Genomic DNA, 26,333 nt, shown 5'->3' with positions numbered 1-26,333 from the left:
TATGTGTGTGTGTGTATGTCCAACTTTCACCAGTGTATCTCCTATTACTTACAAAGTCTAATTTATTAAAAGGGGTTGGTAACATTTACATTCGTAAAGGTGTGTCCTACCTTCAAAGTGATAAATGGGAACTCTAGAACATCACTGTGTATACGCAATACATTGTACAGTCAAAATAGTCCTCTTTTGACGGAAATGTAGACAAATAACTTGTTGCTGGGAGACTAGTGAATGTGACACTAGACTGTGTGAATACTGAGTAATGTAAAATCAGCTAGTCTAAGGAAAATAAAAATAATCTGGAACAAGCCCAATACGTGAAATGTGTGATCCTAGAAGGTATTCTAAAGGACCGTACCTATTCTCAGACAAACTTCATTGCTTTAAAACTGGAATTTTATGTGCTAGAATAAAAGAGCAGAAGAACCTTTGGAGAGCAGTAGTGGATTATGGTGGGGACTATGAGCCCCTGTTGTACCGGTGGAAAAGCAAGCACGTGCATTAGCACAGGACCTTAGCAATGTTTTGCCTGAAATGCACTGTGCAATACTAATCATCTAGACTCCGGTTTGCAAAACTCCAGCACATGTGCTGAGAGTGACTCCTAGCATAGTCTTGCTTTCACCAATCTATGATGCAGACAAACTTTGTCCTTTTAGTTTAGAAAGACAAGAGTTAAGATGGGATATGCCTGTTATCAATCAATATATCAGCGGCCGAAGAGAAGAGCTGAAATTTAAAATACGCAAAAGATCAGCAGATGCTTCAGTTTAAAATGTAACCTGCAGATGTAGTGATTGAAGTAGTGGGAAATAAGACTCAACACAGTTGCGGTTCTTACAAACATACACTGATTTTTCTAATGGTGTTGAGACACTGAAGTTCAGCTTCCACTGAAATGTTTTTGAAATTTATATTAATAATTTAAAATAGAGAGAACTCTAAATACGGAACCATAAAACACAGATAAATAGAAGACCATTACACTAGCCATATTTGGAAGGTTATGTAGAGAGCACAAAACTCTAATCACAACAAAATCTAACTGTTTCAATGCTGTTTTGAAGCATATATTTCATATAACCTCAATGCTATCAAAAAGGCTGCCGCAAGACGGCACCACAGTATTTTGGGTGATGACATTACCGTGTCATAATAATGATTTTTTTTCTTCGTGTAAGTATAAAATAAAATAGCTGTGGATATAAGAAATGACCTTATTTGAAGACAATGTGTACAAGAAAGAATCTTTAATGCATTTTACTTATGGATTTTCTGCATTTCTATACAATTAAATACTTCATTCTGGACGAAGCTCTAGCCTGGGATGTGTTTCGTTCTGTCGTTTCTCTTTCTGTGGTGTGGACTACTTACAAAGGATTGTTTTCTTGGATACGTTCATCAGAATAATTTTGATTTATATTTAAATCAAATAAGGTTGACTTCAAGTACCAATACATGAGGAACAAGAATTGTGTTTCAGTGAGGACAGTAAAATATGAGTTTGTTCCAATTTCAATCTATTTTAATAGGGGAGGAACCCAACTTTTGTTAAGAAACTAAACTTTTTATTTTAATCGTTACTGAATTGAGTTCGGCCAGGAACCCCAAAGCACCCTTACTTAGCCAGGCATCCCAGCCAGAGCTCCTGGGGTTTCAGTCAGCGCGCAACTGACGGATGAGACAGTAATCTGAAATTGAGACTTGTCAGTGGCTTTCCAGGGCTGCCAAGAAACTAGGTGGGCAAGCCAGCTTGAAACGGGCAAACGTCCAGGGAAAACCTGCCTGACAAGTCAGGCTCTTGCATAGCCTGCCTGGGCTCTCCAGAATTTTTTTAACATCTGCCTCTGCAGTATTTTTCAGTTTTACAGGTCTACATTCTCCGAAGAAAAACTGTGAAGTCAGGGAGTCTTTGGAGCGTGCTTCATCCCTAGGAATATTAAATAATAGCAAATAACAAATAAACTCTCTGCGACATGGCTTCCTTGCTATTTAGAACAGCTTTGAGTCTAGGTCTGTAAGACACAAGATCTAGAAATAAGTTATAAAGCTCTTGTACTGTAAAAGGAATGATAAAGAGTACATAATGTTTACAAGCTTATTTTCCTTTTTAGCTGGTATTGGTTTTTTGTGATGGGGTAATTTCACGTTTATTTCCAAATACTGTAAGAAGTCTGTTGCTGAAAATGGGTTGTGCCACGGACCAGGCGTATATTTCACTGGGAATGGGAAAATCACACTCCGCAAGATCAATGTTTTAGATAATTCCATCAGATTATAAATGGCCAAGTCAAGAAACACACTGGGTATAGAAATATATATACATTTATATACATGTATACATCTAAACTGATTCTGTAGGATTAGTAATAAGACCAAGAACATAATTTAAGAATCTCGCCTCACTTGAGTCTAATAACAATTCTAAATTATATGCATCATAGGGTTCAGATGGGTGGTTTGGCTATGGATTCTCTCTGTTTTTTTTCTCACAGGAATGGCTATTCAGCGCCTCCTGCTGTGGACTAAACTCTCCAGTAAATTAGGTGCTTTATGTCTGTGGAATTTCTTATGCAGTATGAAGGAACCATTATGTGAAAATAAGCATTTTACTTCTACGGTGGACTACAGCATAGGCTGAAAAATAGGCTTTTCTTCCCCTGCCCACTGAAATTAACCTGACCTGGTATTTAAATTGTTCCATTTCCATAAGCTTATTGGTAACAGAAGAGGGTTTTTTTTTTTTTTGCCTTCCTTTTCTTATATTTTGTTTAATAAAAAGTGTGGTTTGTTGAAGGCAAAATTGTTAAGAGAACTGGCGTGGAGAGATGAACACTTTGAATCTTTGGCTGACCGCAGCCAGCACGCAGCCCCATGAACGCTGAGGGGTTCGCAATGTCCGATAGGTGCTGGCTGACCGGTGTTCATACAGTTTTCATCCTAATGAGAAGATATCTCTATCATTAAGAAAAAATTGCTCCTTTCTCCTCCAATTCTGTTCTAGTATTTCTTTTTTACAATACATTCATGGCATAGTCCCTCTTTCACCAAGCACAGTAGGGAAGCTCTGCATAGGATCTGCAAAGCAGAATTAGGTTGATGGCTTTGGGGTTGTCTACAAGGAGGCACCTGTGCACAGGCTCAGCTAAAAAGGCACTTTATAGCTCCAAAGAGCGTTCGTTAGCATCAGGATTTGCTGTAGGAGTTTGGGGCCTTCTTATGGTCATTGCTGTAAGTGGGAAAAAGCTTCCTTCTCTCCTTGCACAAGGGAAGACTTCTTACCACTAACACAGCCTAAACTAATGTCCATCACTGTCTCATTATCCCCACTGTCGCCTAGTTATGTTCCTGGGACATTTCATTTATTTTCTAAATTTGCACTGCACCTCCATTCCCTCTGCAGAGCCAGGAGGTGAGGCCCAGGTAAAGTTGGAGCTTTCAAGCCTCTCTGATGGACATCAAGTCAGAGAGGAGAGCATTTCTGAAGAGCTTCCTTCTCCTGGGCTGTAAACCTGGAGATGTTTCTCCATCTGTGGTCATTCAAAGCCATGCCTTGCAGGTTCTGCTCCAAAATCCCAGGACACAGTTCCAGAGGCCTCAGGGTCCACCCAGCTGAGGGGAATGAAAGCAAAGACTCTCTCTCACTGCCACCAGGCACCTGAAAAACCTATCAGAAGTCCTGCCTTGGATTCACTGAGAGTTTATCAAACTGGAAATACGGAGTGAAATGTTTATGACCCAGCAAACTGGAATTTTCCCAATTAAATTTTTGCTTGGAAATTTTCTAGTTGCTTCTAGGCAAGATTCACTTTAGCATTAGACAATATGGACAGTATGGGGGAGGATAATTAGACAAAAGTTAGGGATCATCAAATAGCCTGCTATTTCAAATAGTGAAATAAAGAATTGCACGAGGAAAGGGTGAAAATAAATAACAAAAACGAGCAATTTTTAAAAACATATAACAAATTAAAAATAAAAAGTAGTAACATATACAAATACCAAACATTATAGAAGTCTGAGGTCCTAGACTCTCCACAAAGATACGATCAGCTGGGAAATGAAAAGTATTAACTGGAGAGAGAGAAAAACTCCTACCTGCATCCAACATCATGCCCCTCAGAAATCCACTTATACCAGGTAGAATTGCAAAATGTCACGATTTAAGTAGGATCACAACACCTAGCAATGCCATGATACTATTTGGGGATCAACACTGTGAAAGAGTTACAGGATTATCCGCAATATTTTTACTGTGTACAGAGCCCAATTCAAATATGGATCAATACATCTGCAGAAAGTAAGACAAAACACTTTCCATACACAATAGGAGACAGGTTCTTGCAGGATGTATTAAAAAAAATTACCAAAAAAACACTGTTACTATGAAGAAGGGTGCATAAAATCCCACTTCCATGAGCTAGGAAGCCTGATGTTTCATTCCTTTTTGATTCAGATCATCTATTCCAGTAAGTCAAAATTCCATCAGAATTCCAGGAAGTTTTTCTGCATCAGATACACCTTCCAAACATCCGGTTTCACATCCAAAATGCAGATTTGCCTACCTGACTGAACGAATATGGGCTTCTGGGTCAATCTTTCAATGGAATGAATAACTGTGGCTCCATTTAAAACAACAGAATTCTACTACTACGTGACAAAGAAAATCTTCTTTGAAGCACTTCAGAAGTTCAAGTCTCCTCCAAGAAGGTATGAGAAATGGAGGAAACAGTCCCTTTTCCTTCCCTCTTCTGCCCCCCCCCCCATCCCACAGCACTTCAGTCAGCATAATTCACCTAGAAAGGAAAAACAGAACTAAAAGAAAGAAACCAACCAACCAACCCTCTGTAAAACTTCCTGACTTTTTAAGGCATTTACTGATTTCCCAGCCTAAAAAAACAAACAAAAAAATCCACCCTAACACACCTTCCTCTTCATTGTACTGCCTTCCTGACGGCTGCGTGCCATGCACTTGAGCTTCCAGTAGCTAAGGGATGGACACACAACCGAGAGCACCGCTGAGACCAAGTTTGACCCTCCGGCGGTCCCGTCCCGTCCCGACCCCCAACACCGTCCGGGCCCCTGCCGCCACCGGCTCCGGCTCAGTTCCGACACCCGCCCCCTCCCCGCGGTCCTGCCTCGGGCTTCCCCTGGGATCCCTGCTCCCCCTCCCAGACACCGCTCCCCTCTGGCCCGGGGCGCCCCCCTCCTCCCCCCGCGGCCCCCTTTCCCGCCGCCCTCCGCGACCCGGCGCACCGCCAGCCCCGGCCCCAGCGCGCCCCGCTGGCGCCGCCTTGCCCAGGACGTTGCCATGGGCGCGGGCGGGCGCGGGACGCGCAGCGCGCACCCCCCGGCCCCGCTCACCTCCTCCGCGCTGCAGCCGCCCTGCCGCTGCCCGCGGGCGGCGCTCGGCCGCAGCTCCCTCGGCCCGGACCGGCCCCGGCGCCACCTCGCCCCGAAGGCTCCGCTCCTGGCCTCTGCCCACGCCGCCCCCGCCCCCGCCGTCACGGCCCGGGCCAGCAGCCGCCGCCCGTCGGCAAGCGGGCAGGAGTGGCGGCCCTCAGCGCCCGCGGAGCCAGCGGCGGCTGCCGGGGCCCCAGAGGCTGCCGTGCTCCTGAGAGCAGCATCCTGAAGGCTCAAGGGAGAGCCCTGGAGCGCACCGGGGGCAAAGGGAGCGTTCAGGGGGCAACGGAACAAACGGAGAGCGGCGGGTGCGACAAGCAAACCAAACAAACAAGAAAAAGCAATGGCAGAGCAAACAGAACGATTCTGGGAGCCCCAAAAGGCAAAAGGAGGCCCTGGGGCACACCCAGAAAGCTCTGCGGCAGACGAGAAAGCTGAACAGAGAACTTTGTCACATGCTGCAGAGCAAACACAAGGCCCTGAAGTACACAGCAGCCGTGGGGGCAACCCAAAATGTGACCTGAAGGCTCCTGAGGGCATCTGAGGGCAAACGCAGGGCTGTGGGGCAAACGAAGGGCCTCGGGGCACACCAAAGGGGCCATAAGGCACATCACAGCGCTCAGCGCGGCTGACTTAGCCTGGAGAAGGGACTCGGCCCAGAGAAGACTGAGGGGGATCTTATCAATGTCTATCAGTAGCTGAAGGGAGGGTGTCCAGGGGATGGGGCCAAACTCTTTTCAGTTGTCCCATGCGAAAGGACTAGAGGCGATGGGCACAAACTGAACCACAGGAAGTTCCTCTTGAATACGAGGAGGAATTTCTTTCCCGGGAGAGTGATGGAGCACTGGACCAGGTTGCCCAGAGAGGTTGTGGAGTCTTCCTCTCTGGAGATAATCGAAGCCTGCCTGGATGCAACCCTGTTTAACGTGCTGTAGGTGACCCAGCTTGAGCAGAGGGGTTGGGCTAGATGATCTCCAGAGGTCCCTTCCAACCTTACCTATTCTGTGATCGTAAGAAAAAATAACTAGCTTTTCTGATTTCTCACCTCTAGGTGTCACTCCAAGTTGCAGTAATATTGCAACTCTCTTAAAAGCTCTGTGTGAAATGCTTAGCAGTTTCCTTAATGCCTTCCAATTCTCTGTTTAAAAATTCATTAGTAGCTTAGGAAGCTTATGGTCTTTTCAAAATAGGCTTATAATGAAAAATGTTAAACTTAACAATGTTTTCCCTTCTGGCCTGGCTCTTCACTAAGCTCTCAGGCATCCAGTGCCCATAAGAAGGCAGAAGGTCACTGTAGCCTTTAGTCTCTGATTATTTCCATGCCGATCATTTCTGTATTCTACCCTTACTGTAGGAAATATAAAGAGAAAAAGTACAAATAAACATGCGTATTTTTAAGGCATCGGGCACTTCCAGATGAGCTCTAAGTGGTTAAAAAAATACATGTAACATTTTAAGGGAATTATGTCCGTTGTCTCAGAAAGAAACAAAGGTATGGGGAGGCTATGTGTTTATTAAATGCTTACTACACCTGTATACAGACCTTTTCTCTACGCTTACCTCCAAATGTGAAGCTAAACTGAAATTTAAACTTACCTTTTTTTTTTTTTTTTTTTTTTTTCCCTAAAAAGCATCCAGGAACCAGGAAATAGTAGTACATGCAGAGAAATGATATTTAGCATATAGTATGCATATGTCGATAATGCTATAATAAATAATGCTGTAATCTAAAAAAGGTCATCAGCTTTTTGTACATAGCTGTAGTTTGAGAGATCATCTGCTTACTTCAATTACAGACAAATATATTAAACCAGTAACAGATGTTATCTCCACAGTAATGAGCTAAGGAGCAACTGAATGTGGCACTAGCTACACTCTTGTGGAGGACCTCTTAGGAGTAAATTTTTCACTCTGAGTATGAGTGACTATTAGGTAGGCATGTTTAAAAGCAATTTCAGACTGGCATCTTTTGCACATAGATAGGGTTAATGAATGCTATGTCTGTCTGTGTCTTCCTCTCATATCTTCAGACATCAGCCTTTGCTCTTCCTTCAGACTGCATAGGTTGTTACCAGCTTAAGAGCAAACCAAAGCAAGCAGGCTATTTGATGATCCCTAACTTTTGTCTAATTATCCTCCCCCATACTGTCCATATTGTCTAATGCTAAAGTGAATCTTGCCTAGAAGCAACTAGAAAATTTCCAAGCAAAAATTTAATTGGGAAAATTCCAGTTTGCTGGGTCATAAACATTTCACTCCGTATTTCCAGTTTGATAAACTCTCAGTGAATCCAAGGCAGGACTTCTGATAGGTTTTTCAGGTGCCTGGTGGCAGTGAGAGAGAGTCTTTGCTTTCATTCCCCTCAGCTGGGTGGACCCTGAGGCCTCTGGAACTGTGTCCTGGGATTTTGGAGCAGAACCTGCAAGGCATGGCTTTGAATGACCACAGATGGAGAAACATCTCCAGGTTTACAGCCCAGGAGAAGGAAGCTCTTCAGAAATGCTCTCCTCTCTGACTTGATGTCCATCAGAGAGGCTTGAAAGCTCCAACTTTACCTGGGCCTCACCTCCTGGCTCTGCAGAGGGAATGGAGGTGCAGTGCAAATTTAGAAAATAAATGAAATGTCCCAGGAACATAACTAGGCGACAGTGGGGATAATGAGACAGTGATGGACATTAGTTTAGGCTGTGTTAGTGGTAAGAAGTCTTCCCTTGTGCAAGGAGAGAAGGAAGCTTTTTCCCACTTACAGCAATGACCATAAGAAGGCCCCAAACTCCTACAGCAAATCCTGATGCTAACGAACGCTCTTTGGAGCTATAAAGTGCCTTTTTAGCTGAGCCTGTGCACAGGTGCCTCCTTGTAGACAACCCCAAAGCCATCAACCTAATTCTGCTTTGCAGATCCTATGCAGAGCTTCCCTACTGTGCTTGGTGAAAGAGGGACTATGCCATGAATGTATTGTAAAAAAGAAATACTAGAACAGAATTGGAGGAGAAAGGAGCAATTTTTTCTTAATGATAGAGATATCTTCTCATTAGGATGAAAACTGTATGAACACCGGTCAGCCAGCACCTATCGGACATTGCGAACCCCTCAGCGTTCATGGGGCTGCGTGCTGGCTGCGGTTAGCCAAAGATTCAAAGTGTTCATCTCTCCACGCCAGTTCTCTTAACGATTTTGCCTTCAACAAACCACACTTTTTATTAAACAAAATATAAGAAAAGGAAGAAAAAAAAGAAAAAACCCTCTTCTGTTACCAATAAGCTTATGGAAATGGAACAATTTAAATACCAGGTCAGGTTAATTTCAGTGGGCAGGGGAAGAAAAGCCTATTTTTCAGCCTATGCTGTAGTCCACCGTAGAAGTAAAATGCTTATTTTCACATAATGGTTCCTTCATACTGCATAAGAAATTCCACAGACATAAAGCACCTAATTTACTGGAGAGTTTAGTCCACAGCAGGAGGCGCTGAATAGCCATTCCTGTGAGAAAAAAAACAGAGAGAATCCATAGCCAAACCACCCATCTGAACCCTATGATGCATATAATTTAGAATTGTTATTAGACTCAAGTGAGGCGAGATTCTTAAATTATGTTCTTGGTCTTATTACTAATCCTACAGAATCAGTTTAGATGTATACATGTATATAAATGTATATATATTTCTATACCCAGTGTGTTTCTTGACTTGGCCATTTATAATCTGATGGAATTATCTAAAACATTGATCTTGCGGAGTGTGATTTTCCCATTCCCAGTGAAATATACGCCTGGTCCGTGGCACAACCCATTTTCAGCAACAGACTTCTTACAGTATTTGGAAATAAACGTGAAATTACCCCATCACAAAAAACCAATACCAGCTAAAAAGGAAAATAAGCTTGTAAACATTATGTACTCTTTATCATTCCTTTTACAGTACAAGAGCTTTATAACTTATTTCTAGATCTTGTGTCTTACAGACCTAGACTCAAAGCTGTTCTAAATAGCAAGGAAGCCATGTCGCAGAGAGTTTATTTGTTATTTGCTATTATTTAATATTCCTAGGGATGAAGCACGCTCCAAAGACTCCCTGACTTCACAGTTTTTCTTCGGAGAATGTAGACCTGTAAAACTGAAAAATACTGCAGAGGCAGATGTTAAAAAAATTCTGGAGAGCCCAGGCAGGCTATGCAAGAGCCTGACTTGTCAGGCAGGTTTTCCCTGGACGTTTGCCCGTTTCAAGCTGGCTTGCCCACCTAGTTTCTTGGCAGCCCTGGAAAGCCACTGACAAGTCTCAATTTCAGATTACTGTCTCATCCGTCAGTTGCGCGCTGACTGAAACCCCAGGAGCTCTGGCTGGGATGCCTGGCTAAGTAAGGGTGCTTTGGGGTTCCTGGCCGAACTCAATTCAGTAACGATTAAAATAAAAAGTTTAGTTTCTTAACAAAAGTTGGGTTCCTCCCCTATTAAAATAGATTGAAATTGGAACAAACTCATATTTTACTGTCCTCACTGAAACACAATTCTTGTTCCTCATGTATTGGTACTTGAAGTCAACCTTATTTGATTTAAATATAAATCAAAATTATTCTGATGAACGTATCCAAGAAAACAATCCTTTGTAAGTAGTCCACACCACAGAAAGAGAAACGACAGAACGAAACACATCCCAGGCTAGAGCTTCGTCCAGAATGAAGTATTTAATTGTATAGAAATGCAGAAAATCCATAAGTAAAATGCATTAAAGATTCTTTCTTGTACACATTGTCTTCAAATAAGGTCATTTCTTATATCCACAGCTATTTTATTTTATACTTACACGAAGAAAAAAAATCATTATTATGACACGGTAATGTCATCACCCAAAATACTGTGGTGCCGTCTTGCGGCAGCCTTTTTGATAGCATTGAGGTTATATGAAATATATGCTTCAAAACAGCATTGAAACAGTTAGATTTTGTTGTGATTAGAGTTTTGTGCTCTCTACATAACCTTCCAAATATGGCTAGTGTAATGGTCTTCTATTTATCTGTGTTTTATGGTTCCGTATTTAGAGTTCTCTCTATTTTAAATTATTAATATAAATTTCAAAAACATTTCAGTGGAAGCTGAACTTCAGTGTCTCAACACCATTAGAAAAATCAGTGTATGTTTGTAAGAACCGCAACTGTGTTGAGTCTTATTTCCCACTACTTCAATCACTACATCTGCAGGTTACATTTTAAACTGAAGCATCTGCTGATCTTTTGCGTATTTTAAATTTCAGCTCTTCTCTTCGGCCGCTGATATATTGATTGATAACAGGCATATCCCATCTTAACTCTTGTCTTTCTAAACTAAAAGGACAAAGTTTGTCTGCATCATAGATTGGTGAAAGCAAGACTATGCTAGGAGTCACTCTCAGCACATGTGCTGGAGTTTTGCAAACCGGAGTCTAGATGATTAGTATTGCACAGTGCATTTCAGGCAAAACATTGCTAAGGTCCTGTGCTAATGCACGTGCTTGCTTTTCCACCGGTACAACAGGGGCTCATAGTCCCCACCATAATCCACTACTGCTCTCCAAAGGTTCTTCTGCTCTTTTATTCTAGCACATAAAATTCCAGTTTTAAAGCAATGAAGTTTGTCTGAGAATAGGTACGGTCCTTTAGAATACCTTCTAGGATCACACATTTCACGTATTGGGCTTGTTCCAGATTATTTTTATTTTCCTTAGACTAGCTGATTTTACATTACTCAGTATTCACACAGTCTAGTGTCACATTCACTAGTCTCCCAGCAACAAGTTATTTGTCTACATTTCCGTCAAAAGAGGACTATTTTGACTGTACAATGTATTGCGTATACACAGTGATGTTCTAGAGTTCCCATTTATCACTTTGAAGGTAGGACACACCTTTACGAATATAAATGTTACCAACCCCTTTTAATAAATTAGACTTTGTAAGTAATAGGAGATACACTGGTGAAAGTTGGACATACACACACACACATACATATATACATGTTATATATATAAACAGAATCGCACCGCACAGAATGGTTGCGGTTGGAAGGGACCTCTGGAGATCAGCTAGTCCAACCCCCCTGCTCAAGCAGGGTCACACCAGGCACGTTGCCCTGCACCCCATCCAGACAGCTTCAAGGGTAGAGACTACGCAACGTCTCTGGGCAATCTGCTCCAGTGTGCTGATGCCCTCACAATAAACAAGTCTTTATGGAGCCAAAGCTCTCGTGACTGAATCAGGCCCAGAGAAGCAGGCAGCATACAACTAAAACAAAACATCACGGAGCTGGAGTCAGTCTTCAGAAGCTCACACTAGTTGGCACCAAGGAACGTTCCAATTTCCTTCTTCATTTCCTAAAAAAGAAAGAATACAGGGCAACTAGGTGTGCTGAAACCATCACAATGTCTTTTTAGCCCCTCTGGCTTTAGAGGCACCCCCACGTGTCCCAAGCAGAGGAAGAGAGGGAGCCTGGATCAGCAGTGCTTGCAAAAAGTGTGCTGAGGAGAGACATCCTCTTTGTCAGGTGTGCGAGACGGGATGGAGACGAGCAGGGCTTAGGAGAAGGGACCTCCTCTTCTCAAGGCAAACTGCAGAGGCACAACCAATTTTGCCTCCTGGCTCTTGAACGTGAAGCCGGAATTTCTGGCCTATCTAGCACCAGCCGAGGCAGAAATCTCCCTTTGTGCGCAATTCAAGACGCTCGCACGTGCTAGTCTAGAAGAGTTATGGTGGCGGCACTAAAGAAAAATCTCTTCCCAGCTCCTTATGATGCTTGCCTGCCGGCAAGGGGAGGAAGGGGTAGTGACAAACGGAGACCAGGGCCCTTCTTTCACAGCCCCCTCCCCAAGGAGAGGCCCGACAGAAAAGCTGTTCACAACTTCCAGGGTGAACTGCTTTGAAAGGGCTGTGTGCGTGCAATCCCTTGTCTTCCGGCTCGGTCTTAGCCCTGCTGAAACTGCCAACAGCCATGCCAAACGCAACAACGGCTTTGCAGCATGCACCGAGTTCTCCCAGGCAGAGATGAACCACTCCGATATTACACGGACTACTATGCGGTAAAGAGACGAAGATTGAGATGAAGACACGATACCCACACTGTACCCGTGCAGGAGCGGTGTAACAGCGATCGGAAGTGCCGTGAGAAATACTACCTCTATTAACTGAGTCTTGTCGTCGTCTTGTCGATGCCGGTAAATACACTGGCTGAGCATAACATGTAGTTTTTCCCGGTGAAAGATGCTGAACTTCTTTGTTATCCCAGCAGCAGCACTCAGCAGTTGCTGAAGGAGGAAGGGAGACAAGACAAGTGCAAGAGCGCATGAGCTCTTTCAAACAGGCTCTGGGTATCGTCAGTAACTAAACCAGGACAGTCTAACACAACTCGCATCCTGCTTTCTTTTTCTGCAAAATACAATACGAGTGAAACTTCAAGAACAAAACTACAGATTGCACTGGATTTTGGGGGGAAAGAAATGGGTGAATTGGTCCTACCTCCGAGGGAAAAAGCAAGCCTTAGGCTGTGTTACAAGCCTAGCATTGTGTTACTTCCCAGTCTATCCCATGAACGATCCTAACGGCAAAGCAACTTCTTCCAGAACAGCAGCAACTGCTGTGGCCCAGTGCACAGTAAGGGGTAGAGGCTGCCGCAGCAAAGTCACGACTGCATTTGATTAGATCGTACTGCTGCAGTATGAGGCACTGTTTGGGAGAGAGGCCACAGGTCTCCTGGAAATGCTGCGGACAGCTGCAAACAGGAGCCTCCCCAGCTCCTTCTCTTGACCCAGGAGCTGCCTACATGTGTACAGCCGTGCTGGCAGAACAGCTCAAGTGTCTGAAGCAGATCAGGAAGCAAAGGCAGAGCGGTCAGCTCGAACCTACCCTTAAACAGACGTGAGTCTCATTCTCCTCGCTGGATGGGAATCTCCTCCTCTTCTCTGCTAGGCTGACTGACGGTGATGCGTTGCTTCTGCGTTTTCTGCTTGATACAGCTGCACAGGGACATCAGAAAGCGCAAACCAAAACATTACCGATGCAGTCCTTCCTTCAATTCTAGCATCGTCACCTGACGTGGAGTACCAGGAGAGGGACCAAGGGCACTGAAGTAGCCCTGTGCTGTCCCACTACATAGGCACCTTGAGAAAGAAGGGGGAGCAAGGGAAGGGGGTCATTTGGCCTTTTGATTTTAAAAGAAGAGGAACGGATTACAGAATGTCATTCACAGAATAGTCAGCTGCAGGATTTTATGGACAGCTCAGACTTCAGGCAGAACGCTTTACCACAAAGGAAGCTTATCTCAGCAGGACAGGTTGCTTACTGTCTTACTGCAGGAACTAATGTAGAGGAGAAGCTGAAGAGCCACTGCACGCAAGCTCTTCTTCAACGGTGGGAAGAATTAAAGAGGCAGTCTTAAGGGAATACTTGCTGGAGAAGGGGAAATGCTCCTTAAGCACTTACTGCTCGTATGCTTGCAGATTCAGTTCACTTGCTTTACAACCAACCTTGTGCTTATGCCTTCCAGGATAAGACACCAATGTTGGCATTCACTGAACATTGCCCAAAACTCATGGATGAAACCAGTGACGGAATTCCCAGTCCTGCCAGCAGGATAAGGAGCTGTCACACAATGTCATACCCTGGGCCTTAGCGGGGAGAAAGCCCAGCCCCTTGATCCCTGCTGTCCTTCTCATGGGAAAAGCAGAGGGCAGGGAAGAAACAATGGTCTTGTCTTCAGATAGCTATTACTCTTGCTCCCCTCTTTTTGCCACTTGAGTTGGCAGGTCTAATCCTTTGAACTGGAAATCACAGGGCGAGACACTGCTCTCTGTCTGGGCGCAGGGGAGGCAGGTCGGAAGGAAAGGAAGAGGAAAAGGAAGCAAAAGCATCATGGGAAAGAGGGAGTTTGCAGTGAGAACAGGGAGGGTAGCAATGGCATTAGCAGCTTATGCAGGAAAGGCAAAAAAAAAAAAATGCCACTTGCCACTTGGGAAGGGTGTATGGGAAGGTAGAGGCCCTGCTGGCAATGTCTCCTCTGCTTGCTCCTCAAACTGTTTCATTTGCTCCTCTGCTGGCAGTCGAGGCTCCGGTGGAGATGCTGCAGGCTGTACGCCGTGTTCCTGACAAGCTGCAGTCAGCCAGAAGGTGTTTTAGACAGCAGTACTCAAAGCACACTAAAGCATGCAAGCCTTCTAAAAGTTATTGCTCGACAATCTGTTGCCCAGACAAATGCCAAATGGCTGCTCCCATAACAGTAAGCAAAGCCCTCCTTGTAAACGCTCCTCACCTGCTTTCCTTTTGGAGGCAGCAGGTTGAGCAGCTTGATTTAAAAGCAAGTCCTCAAAGAACTTTCTGCCTTCTTCCTCGTCCGGCAACTGGACATGGAAAACTTCTCCATAAGCCTCAGAAAATAAATCTCGGACCTTAGGTGGGAGGAGGAAAGACATTGCAGATATAAGGCTACAGAAATTCAGGTTCACCTCCAAGAACATGAGTGCCTTTTCGGAATAGGCTGGCTAATGATTTGAGTACAAGAGAAGCTACAGCAAGTCAGCTACTTGGCCTTCAAGTAGGCCTAGATTTTTCATAGGCTTCCGTGGCATCCTAAAACATCATCTTTGAAGGACTCTTTGGCCTGCATGAAATAAGAATGATCATTTCTGTTGAGGCATGGAAAGTCTAAATTAATTGCCGCTGTTAACAGTGTAACAGCCGCCTTTGGAAACGGCAGGCTGTCGCAAGAAATCATTTTAGAAAGCATGTTTTTTACCCTTTACAATGCAAGCACTGCGTACGCTTGACTAAGCAGGTCAATAACTGTGTGGAAGTCACGGGGATTATTGTCCAGGAGGGAATTCAGGCATCTGTCTGAGAAGGCCATAGGGGTGGAGAAGGCTGGGTCAAAGGGAAGCTCTTGACTTCAAAAGTCTGGTAGACAAACATGTTCAGTAGTGATTACTGCCTAAGCAAATTTCCAAAGATTCAGGCAGGCTGCCCTGGTAACATCAGGATCCCTCTGCTCTGGGCAGCGCAGTAGCCAGGTGCTTACTGGAGAGGCAAGTTCCACCGAGACAGAAAAAAGCAGGAAAAGCAGCAATCGAAATACCTCTTGGGCGAGCTCTGCGTGACGTACATCTGACGTTGCAAGCAACAAAACTGGAGCATATGCTGGAATGTTCTCCAATAACGTTGTAAACGTAGCTCTCAGTGTGACGCCAGCAGCCTCCCACCATACGTGGATACGAGGCACATAAAGGATGCTTGGCGCTGTCCTCTGGGCTTCTCGGATCAACTAATGCAAATGGGAGTTTGCATAAGAATTCTGAACCACACAGAATAAGCTGCTAAGAAGCAACACCGTTATCAGTCAACACATGCTACAAAATACCAGTGCCTGATGGGAAAAGGTTGGAAGAAAGCCACAAGACTAGAAAGAGACCTGATTTCCAAGCTGCTTAGACGTAAGGTGACTCCTTACAGCCCAGTCCACGTGGCAGTGCATCTACCCCATGAACAGAGCGGCAAGCATCCTTTCTGGGCTTGAATACCTTTGGGCACCTGATCAGGTGACCAGCACTCAGGCAGTTGCTGTTCCAGGATGGAACGCACCAGCAGTATATCCGGGCACTAGTTAGGCACTGCGGCTCGGTGGCCACGGATGCCAGTGTCACATAACCCAGAAGGAGATGTTGCCTTTCTGTGACTGATGAGCCCCCAGCCACGGAACACATCTATTCTCCCTTGCACGGCTCTCAAGTGCTTCTACTAAGGGTTAACCTGTGAAAATACAGCGATGCCAAACAACAGAGTCGGCTCCCTGCCCAAGAGGCAAAAGGAATAGAACGGCACTCAGCCTGTATGTTGCATTCTACTCTCACCTTGAGCTAAACACAACTAACTCTAGCTCAGTTTCTCCAGGTAAACAAAAGACACAGGTGCACAAGTATAAAGCGTTCTGGGAGTCCTTGCCTTTACGACATAGACTGCAGTGCTACCAGCTCAGTATTAGCTGCATTTTGTAACTGTACCCAGCTAGAAGAGTACTCCTGTTAATGCAAGAGAGAAGAGATACCTGTGCACATCTTTCTTCAGGCGACGTGCTACTAACAAAGAGAGCCGGCAGGTCCAGCGTGTAAGCTGCAAACTCCTCCAGCGCATGTATTACTGCAGGAGCCAGGTGAGAACTTTGCCCGCATCCGGGCTCTCCCGCTATTAAGAACCTTGGCCTGTAACACGTGGGCTGGCAGTAAGCATCTCTAGAACAACAAGAAGAAAGCAAGCACTCTGAAAACAAAGTAATCAGTAAAGACACAGCTGTTCAGTCCCTTCTCCTTTTTCCTTGCTTTTTGCTTTTTCCTCCTCAAATACTCTCCACACTACAGGAGGTGAGAAACTGCTCTGTGATCAGGAAGGACATGGAACTGCAAGACATTTTTTTAATTCAGTTATTCTCATTGAGGCACCCTTTCCCCCATGGGCTGTTAGTGATTCTTGCTTTATTCTTACGAAACACGCCTGTCAGAAGCATTTGGGTCTACCCCCCTCCCAGTTCCACAGCCGAGACCGCCGGCAAGGACGCAGAAAGCCAAAGAACTGCAATCCAAAGCACACAGACATTTACCTGTTCAAGTGAAGGAACGTTTCCTTTTGAGGACTGGCCGTTTGATGAAACAGCTCCTCTGCAAAACCTGAAGGTGACGCCTCATGACTATACATGCAGCCATTTCCTAAGATAGGATTTGCACCGTCTGAAAGACAAGAGAGGTTTGTTAACTGTCCAGAAGAGCCCACACCTGCCTCCCTTGCACTCCTACAGCTTTGAAATGAGTGCTGAAAGCCAGGGTCTTGTCTTCCTTCATTGGGCGGGCACACACTGAACGCTAGACACCTAAAGCCCCCAACAAGGTCACTTCTTTCTGGAGCCGGAGCCCACAGTAAGCGAGTGGCAACTAAGGGAACGGGGCGGCAGCAAACGCCCATTTGTCCGAGGACTGCAGAGCTGGCATATAGAGACCAGGGTGTCTTCTAAATGCAGCCTCTCAAAGGTCACTCGAGGAGGAGGTAGCGGAAGGTGGACAACTCAGGCGGCATGTTTCTGCCAACCCCCTCGCCTCTCCACCTGCCTTTCCTCAGTGCTTTTCTGCCTCTCTTTTACCCAGAGGAAAGAATCTAGCAGCTCTCCTTAGTTCCACTAGTTCATAGTAGCGGTAGGACAGCCTCAAGCAATCAGCATAGAACCAGTCAGCGACCTCCATTGATCAAAGCATGGAGCGCTTCAGAAGCCGCAGTACAAGCTAGGCAGCACTCTGTTCCAGATATTCCTGAGGTAAAGGCATGCATAGGCAAACGAGAAGTTTCTACCGTTTGAGACCAATCCCACCATGACTGAAAGATTGGTTTCTGCTGCCTGCACCAGCTGGAAGTGTTTGCTGTGGCAGAATTTGAAGGCAGTGATGTTACTGTTCTACCTGGCTGCTGGTCCTTCTTTAGTGCAAGCGCTGCCTGGGGAAACACTCTCTGTAACGCTTTTAGGAGTCTCTCCAGAGTCCTCTGAAGCAGTGGCTTACAAACGGCTGACAGCGGTTGCGCGGGCGAAGCCACAGCCCTCTGCGAAGCTGGTGCAATCTTCCGCAGAGCCTCCGCAAAATCTCTTGCTGCTACTTCAATGGCAGCGATGTCTATCTGCAGCTTCTGTCGACTCGTGTATATCCGTGGGTAGTGTCGGCGCAAAGCACAGAGGGCAGCTTCAGCACAGAGAGACTGAATGTCGGCTCCACAGTATCCTAATGAGCAAGACAAGAATGCAGTGTCATGTCAGTCTCAGGCAGCACAAAGAAGTCAGGGACATGGCTGCCAAAGGGCAGCTTGTCAAGTCTCTGTCTGCGGCCCAAACAGGAACTGTTCAGCGGGTGATTTGAAAAGAGTTACCGCTCTGCAGAGCAGTTCCTTTATGGGGTTTGCAGCTGGATATCCTGTGCTTAGGAAGCCCCTGTGAGAGCAAACTTTTTGCTGCTGAGGAAGATGCCCCCCAAACCCTTTGGTGTTCTGAGAGACAAAACAAGGCAAGTGGACAGGAACCTGCCACCGTGGTAGCAACCAAGTCCTGCCAGCCGGCTCAGGGGCAAATTCTGTGGTAAGGCACAGAGGCTTGCTTACTGCCTGGTACAAGCTTGGACTCTTTCAGCATGCAGTCACGTGCAGGTGCTCAATGCATTTTTGATCTTACCAACACATTTTTCAGCCAGCTCCTCAAGAAATGCATCCAGCGGCTTAGGGCTCCAGGCTCTCGTGTGAATCTTGAGAATCTCTTTTCGAGCCTACATACAAAACGATGGCGTTTTGCTTTACGTTCGTCTCTCAGGGAAAAACAAACAACCCCACAAACACTCTCCCGTTCATATAACTGCCAGTTTTACACTGCTAGAAAGGCAGGAACTTTAGAGTTCTCTTAACACACTGCCTGCTCTCCCAAGTTCAGTGATTCTCAGTTTGCCACGTTCAGCTCTTTGTGAGGAGCAGGAAGCAAACGAAAGGCATTTCCGGCATCTATAAAGAGGCGAGTCTCCACAGGTATGAGACTGAATGCTCTTGGGGGAAAAAAAGGTAGTCTAAAGCTTAGGTGGAAAGAGATTCCTCAGAGAAGATTCTCAAATCCTCAGAGAAGACCCTCTCCAATTCAGCAAAACTTCATGGTGACGGACTCATCAGTTAATCAAGTCTGCCGTTCTCACAGGTTGTTCTGCAAAGTAGTGCCAGCGCTCTCTTTCAAGTTGCTACAAGTCCTACCAAGAGGAACGAAAACTGTGGCTCAAAGCGCTAGCCCAGAAAATGTCAGGCTTTGCCTGTGTTTCACCTCCGATCTTTGCCAGAGATGCACTCAAGTGTTCCCTGCTACAAGGACTAATCACAGGAGGGATTTTGAGATGACTTCTACAGGAGCAAATCATACGATAACTCTGTTTCATGCTACCCTCTCTGCTGCTCATGAGAGCAGACAAACACGTGGGCACCATTTCTTCCCTTCTTCCCTGCTCTGTGGTACTGCGTGGGTGCACGGTTGTCTTGCAAAGAAAGACTTGGCCACATTAGCAGGAGGGTGACTAAAAGGGGTCTTACCTCTTTATTGGGCAAGGCGAAAAGGAACTCTCTGTCAAAACGACCTGGCCTCCGCAAAGCAGGGTCTAGGGAGTCGAGTCTGTTGGTGGCTCCAATGACCACAATCTCTCCTCTGCTCTCTAAGCCATCCATAAGCGCCAGAAGCGTTGTGACAAGAGAACTAACAAAAGAACAAGGGTTGATTCACTGGTTTGGGAAGTGCTGCTCCATTCGGCATGACTTTCTCCAGTGGCCACTCCAAAGGATAAGCTCTTCTGGATGAGATGTTGGTTAGTGGAAGGACTCACGTCAAGACAAACAAACAGCACACAGGGAAACCAGAGACCTTGTGCTGACACCCAGCTTAGCACGTGCTTTTCAGCTCCGGTGTGTAAAATCACCTGAGGCTGAGCATCATGGTGCTCTAAGATTTCAGCATGAATTAGTGTGTCATGTAAAGGCACCAGGCTGGTCTTCTTTTTGCAGAAATCAAACAGATTGTGTGTAAATGCAGAAGAAAAGAAAGAGAAAAGAAGAAAGAAAAGTGCCATACCTATGAATTTGATCCTGGCGACTGGACCGCACAGGGGCAAGACCATCTATCTCATCAAAGAAAATAATTGAAGGCCGCATCTTGTAGGCCTGGAAGGAAAGTGCAGACACTGCAACTGTGGCCTAGGTAGAACACAGCACTACTCAAAGGGGACAGGCATGAAAAAACACTGTGGCTGCAAAGTCACCAGCCCTGGACTTTCAGAGCACCATCAGGGACCTCTGCTCTCTGAGACAAAGGGGTAAGTGGCACAAGTAACAGAAGCCAGCAGCCTGCGCCAAGCAGCTGTGACTGCTCCTGGGAACAGATGGCTCCAGGAATTTGCACAGCTGCTGGGCAACCAGAGAGCAGAGTCAGGCCTTCAGTAACTCAATTACAGGCTCTGGAGGCAAGCTGCCAGTGCAATGATTCAATGACCATGTGCTGGGGTTTTTTTTTTGTTTGTTTGTTTGTTTTTGTTTTTTGGGGGGTGGGGTGAGGGTGGTTTTTTTTTGTTTTGTGTGTGTGTCTGTGTAGTATGGCAGGGGAGCAGGAGGAGGAGGGAATCTTTGATCTAGTGAATTCTCCTGCTTATTGATACGTCTTTGCCAGCACACCTGCAAGATTCCAAGCCGCTGATCCAAAGCAGGATGACACTGAGAAAGGAAACACTAACATTCCCACTTCAGTGGGAGAAACCAACCAAATACGCAGAAGACCGAGTTCTCCAGGAAGACATCCAGCACAGAACTACTCCAGCACCGCTCTGACACAACAGAGTGCACATTTCCACCTTACCTGCTCAAATAATAAACGGAGCTGGCGCTCAGATTCTCCCACCCATTCACTCAGGCAGTCAGCGCCTTTCCTCATGAAGAAGGAAATTCTCCTGTCGCCTTGGCTGCATTCGTTAGCAAGTGCCCGAGCTACCAGGGTCTTTCCAGTCCCTGGTGGGCCATAGAATAGACAGCCTCTGTAACGAAAAATGAAAATATAAATAAATAAATAATGAAAAAGGAGAGAGTTGCATGGCTCTGACCAAAACACCAAAAAGTGCCTACTACAAGCCCCACCCCTAAAGCAAACAAGCCTTTCCTCCTAACTAAAACACTTCCAGTACTTCCAGGAGTAGCAGCAGGCAGAGCTCAAGTGGCAGAAAAGTCAAAACAGGTGCAAGCTCTCACAAGAGGCAAGACTTGACACTAACAGCCTTCTCTTAGCCATTAAATCAATGAACACTACCCCTCCTCCCAAAGAGAAGAACACATTCATGTTAAAAAGAATGCACCCCAACAGTAAGCTCTCTGTGAGTGATTGCATCTCACAGCACAGAACCAATATAACTATGTAAGAAGCAGACTATTTTTATTTTAGTCTAAGCATCACAGGCGCAGCAACGTTTCAGTTGGAAGTCCTAAGGCTTACAGGACTGATTCTCATTGTAAGAGAGCAGCCACCAAGCCTTTAACTATGGCAAGGCATAGGAGTCTGCCTAATACAGTCCGGATTTGTTCCATTTTGAAGACATCACTTCTTAACACCCCTGCAAAATCTCAGCAGGGGTGACCACAACTTTTGAAGCACCCAGCTGTACGGACACCTCGGGTTCCTATTCTCCTGAGCACGGCGGCGTTAGCTTGTGCACTTCTAATGCGCCTTCCGTTACCTTGGGGGTCGCAGTTTGAATCTCTCAAAGAACTCCGGATAAAGTAACGGGAAAATGACCATCTCTTTCAAAGCTGAAATGTGGTCAGAGAGACCCCCCACGCCATCAAACCGCACCTGAAGAGAAATTCAACAGAACACAGTTCGTAGGTTAGAGAAAGCTGCCCCCGAGGAAAGGCTTCATCAGAAATTGTCATCTGCCAGCAGAAAGGAGATGCTGAGGACAGCTTTGAAGTTCCTTCAGAGAAAACTGTGACCCGAGGCAGCCATAGACAGCCCAGCACGCAAAGATTTCATCAGCCCTGGAAAAGTCCCCACCAAAGCCATAAGTGACAAATACTTACTGAGCCATCTATTTGCACTGGAGCGACTGGATCAGCCACATCTGTTCCAGTTTTCTTTGGATCCTTGCCATTTCTCTCAAATCCCTTTCCCCCAGAGTTCTGGGGAAGACACCTGGTGTGAATGAAGGAGAAAGGGAAAGGCGCCTTCTGAATGAACATGCAGCTGGAGGGATTCCGGTTTCTTTCATGTTGGCAAGGGAGGGCAGGAGCACTTACAAACTTGCATAAACTTCCCAGAAAGTAAAATAGTCATGGGAATTGATTTGTCTTCAATAGCCAAGAGTAAAGAAAGACGGGTGGGCCTGTGTGGCATTAGACTAGCTGAGTGATCATTTTTACATCCCTAAGTGCTCAGACCCAGCAATAGCCGTCATTCTCCGTGCTCTAGCTGCTCACGGAATCCAAAGAGCCTTTGTCAGCAATAGGGCCATGAACACTTGGTTGGGAAGCTTCCTTGTTTCGGAACGCTTCCAGGCAGAACTAGTGATCTCAGTTCCAAGAGGAAAGACGTGTCAGGAGTTGAGTGACTGAAAAACCCCCACCACAGTGCTTCTAACAAGTCTGATTTATTTTCATATGGCTTGCCAGAGCAGTGCAAAGTCACCATAGTCTAGGAGTGCCCCCCTTATGCCCCCTGCTTTCCTCTGCACTTAATGTTCAAAGCTGCTGCCCAAAGCAGCCGCACAAGGAATGGCCAGCATGACTGGCCAGCACACCTGCCTTTGCTTCCCGTAGACTTCTGCCCCCTGCCATAGGCAGACCACGCAGCGTCACGCAGAGCTTGGAAAGCAAATGCAGAGCTTTCAGCAGGCTGGACTACCTGCGTCAAGCAGCCTGCCGACGGAAAAGACTATCTAGACATAAGTTCTCAGTCTTCTTTAAAATCAGTGCAGACTACACAACGGGCAGCATTCAAAACTGGATACAAATACAGACGATTTAATGCCCTACGGACCATGGGAATACGGAGCGTCATAGCCAGCGCTGTCTTTACAATCACAATTGCTCCCAACATCTTCATTTACACTAAGCAGAACACAGCTGTGTGGAATTTCCCATAGGAACAAGAACTCACCTCCACTTGTATGTTGAATGAAATGAAGCTACTTTGAATCGTGTGCCAGAAGCAACTAAAAATACATGAACATTTATCCACAGACTCTCCCTCTAAGTAAGTTGCCTACATGCGTCAAGAAAATCATTTCTGTACTTCACAATGAAATCGTCTAGTGACGGTTTCTGGAAGGGGATTCTGGCTTCAAGTGCAGAACACAAGGGTTACATGCTCTAGGTGACCTGCTGAGCAGGGAGGTTGGACTAGATGATCTCTGGAGGGCCCTTCCAACATTACTGATTCTGTGATTCTATGATTTCAGCTGCAGAATCTCAGCCACTCTCTCCAGAATCGTCTCATCACTGGCCCCCAAAGCATGCCTTCCTGAAAACTGCTGGCTAGTGGAAGTCTCTCTAAGGCTGAGGATCACCTCTCCCAAAGAAAAGAATCTTGCCGCCTCTACACTGAGGTCGGACTGGCACGGTTACAAGGGTTACGGTTGTTCCATTACTCGGTGCTGGGAGTGACACCACTGCCGATAAACAAGAGCTGTCACTAGCTGTACGCCCACCAACCTGTTTGGTCTTTTGCCGACAGGGCTTTGTGACCGAGCACATGTAGACGTAGCTCCTTGTGTGGGAGAAGAAGACGGCCCTGAACAAAATGTCTTAGCTTCTCCCAACTCCGCTGAAAGCAAAACATTTACAAGAATATTGCACATCACATGCTTTTCAGGTACAGCTGGTTCGTCAACAAGGCAGGAAGTGGGATGGGATTCACCATCTTGAACTCCAGACCAGAGGAAAGTTCTCAGTGTTTTTTACCAAGGCACAGGGCAAGTGAACTAAATGCACACCTGCTTCTGAAGGAGAACTGAAAGTCAGAACAGAGCACAAAAAGCAAGCGGGCTCTGCTACTATGCTTTTGAGGACACACAGGTCATTTGTTTTACTTCTGCGTGGACATCTTTCTTTTAAACTTGGGAAGTTCAGCTACAGAAAGAGCAAAGCTTATTCTGTGAAACCTTGATAAGAGCAGAGCAGTGAAACCCCAAGAAGGTACTGCAAGCTGTAAATAACAAGTAGAGGAAGAAACTGAGTTCTAACTAGGCATCTACGAAAAACCGTGGGGGTTTTTACTTGCAGAATGAAGGCAAGGAATTGAAATAACCGTGGTGCGCAGGTGTATAGATTTTTGTTCACAAAATTATGCCCCACCTATACACAAGAAACTGGCCCTTCAGAGAGGCTCTGTGAATATCGCACTTTGCAGTGCAGCTTGATCCTGCACCACGGTTTTGCTTGGGTGAAGGTTATGCTGCTTCCGAGTATCCTCGCCACTTTCGCCTTCTGGGTGTTCACCCCCTTTGGACAACCCTGTACTTCCAGAACCTAGGTAACATTTCTTATTTGTGTGCACACATCTACACTGTCATTCAAGAACTGATATCCCCCTTAAATGCAGAAAATCAGCCCTGCAGAGACACTGTGCCTATAACCTACATTCCAATCGTTCTCGAGAGCATATGACGGTTTGCCTTGGTCGAAGGCTACGCTGCTTCGGAGAGTCTTTGCTAACTGCCTCCTTTTGGTTTTCATCTTCTTCTGATGACCCTGCAATTACAGTACCTAAGATATCATTCCTGGTGCCTATACGGTATCCTTCAAGAACTTCTGTCCCCTCTGCACAAGAAATCAGCCCTGCAGAGAAAATGTGCCCATAACCTACATTCCAGTGGCTCTCGATAGCATATGCCAGTTTGCCTTGGTCAAAGGCTACGCTGCTTCAGAGGGTCTTTGCCATCTGCCTCTTCTTGATTTTCATCTTCTTCTGTTGACCCTGTAATTACAGTACCTAAGATATCATTCCTGGTGCCTATATGGTATCCTTCAAGAACGTCTCTCCCCTCTATGCACAAGAAATCAGCCCTGCAGAGAAACTGTGCCCATAACCTACATTCCAGTGGCTCTCGATAGCATATGGCAGATTGCCTTGGTCGAAGGCTATACTGCTTTGGAGGGTCTTTGCCATCTGCCGCCTTTCGGTTTTCATCTTCTTCTGGTGACCCTGTAATTACAGTATCTAAGATATCATTCCTGGTGCCTATACAGTTTCCTTCAAGAACTTCTGTCCCCCCTATGCACAAGAAATCAGCCCTGCAGAGAAACTGCCCATAACCTACATTCCAGTGGCTCTCGACAGCATATGCCAGTTTGCCTTGGTCGAAGGCTACGCTGCTTCGGAGGGTCTTTGCCATCTGCCTCTTCTTGATTTTCGTCTTCTTCTGATGACCCTGTAATTACAGTATCTAAGATATCATTCCTGGTGCCTATACAGTTTCCTTCAAGAACTTCTGTCCCCCTACACACAAGAAATCAGCCCTGCAGAGAAACTGTGCCCATAACCTACATTCCAGTGGCTCTCGATAGCATATGGCAGTTTGCCTTGGTCGAAGGCTATACTGCTTTGGAGGGTCTTTGCCATCTGCCGCCTTTCGGTTTTCATCTTCTTCTGGTGACCCTGTAATTACAATATCTAAGATATCATTCCTGGTGCCTATACAGTTTCCTTCAAGAACTTCTGTCCCCCCTATACACAAGAAATCAACCCTGCAGAGAAACTGCACATATAACCTACTGAGATACAAGATCCTTCCTTTCTCTAAGCCTATAGCCCCTGCACGTATCTTTGCCTTCTTCATCTTCTTGCTCTTCACCTTCTTCTGATGAGCTGGTTAGAGCAGAACCTTTACAACGTCGCCAACACTGAACTCTTCAAACACTGCTGCAAGTTGTATTACTCCCAAAAGGTACCACACAGATAGCGATGGGTTTTATTGTTACCAGCATGGGTATGACACGCAAGATGTGAAACGCTGCCAAAGCTCCAGAGCCATTTGTGCATGACACATTCCAGAAACTCGGAATCAGCAGAGAGGAGCGTGCGTATAGGTCATGGGCAAAGGTCTGGCCTTGGTGGAATTGCTGGGTGGCTTGCCACCAGCCTCCATGAGCGTAACAAGGGGCCACATTCTGCTGAGCAACGAGGCAGCTACCATGAGAAGAGCTATTTCAGAAAGTTCCCTCTCAGTATTGCGAGGTAGTGCTTCCGGGACATTTTTGGAATGTCCTGACAGCAGCAAGACTTCATCTGCTTCTGTGGTTTCAGATCTTGCCTCTGCCATAGCTCTGCCACGGGCAATAACAGGGAAGTTCCCCAACGAGAAAAAAGGAGTCTGATGCCTACAGAGAAAGTTT

General features: G+C 45.8%; 1 protein-coding gene across 1 annotated transcript; it reads right to left on the bottom strand.

Moving 5' to 3' along the window:
- Positions 1-11,704: 11,704 nt before the first annotated feature.
- On the bottom strand, positions 11,705-25,560 carry LOC134143730 (ATPase family AAA domain-containing protein 2-like). The gene is made up of 17 exons (XM_062582022.1): positions 25,486-25,560; positions 25,259-25,369; positions 22,023-22,121; positions 21,680-21,795; positions 20,812-20,986; positions 20,035-20,123; positions 19,503-19,662; positions 18,613-18,703; positions 17,855-18,169; positions 17,008-17,134; positions 16,459-16,642; positions 15,493-15,678; positions 14,674-14,809; positions 14,371-14,514; positions 13,272-13,381; positions 12,545-12,673; positions 11,705-11,746 (listed from the first exon to the last, which is right to left on the bottom strand). The coding sequence occupies exons 1-17, from the start codon at positions 25,558-25,560 to the stop codon at positions 11,705-11,707; spliced, it is 2,289 nt and encodes a 762-aa protein (XP_062438006.1).
- Between the last annotated feature and the right edge of the window lie 773 nt (positions 25,561-26,333).

The sequence above is a fragment of the Rhea pennata genome, chromosome 8 (assembly GCF_028389875.1).
Source record: "Rhea pennata isolate bPtePen1 chromosome 8, bPtePen1.pri, whole genome shotgun sequence".
Taxonomy (NCBI): Eukaryota; Metazoa; Chordata; class Aves; order Rheiformes; family Rheidae; genus Rhea; species Rhea pennata.
This window is presented reverse-complemented; position numbering and strand designations above follow the sequence as displayed.

Excerpts from the sequence above, each read along its gene's own strand:
- LOC134143730 (XM_062582022.1), bottom strand. The coding sequence starts at position 25,560 with ATGGCAAAGACCCTCCAAAGCAGTATAGCCTTCGACCAAGGCAAACTG. Across the intron at positions 21,796-22,022 it reads CAGTGCAAATAGATGGCTCA|GTGCGGTTTGATGGCGTGGG; the intron begins GTAAGTATTTGT and ends ATTTCTCTTCAG. Across the intron at positions 12,674-13,271 it reads AGACTCACGTCTGTTTAAGG|CAACTGCTGAGTGCTGCTGC; the intron begins GTAGGTTCGAGC and ends TTCCTCCTTCAG.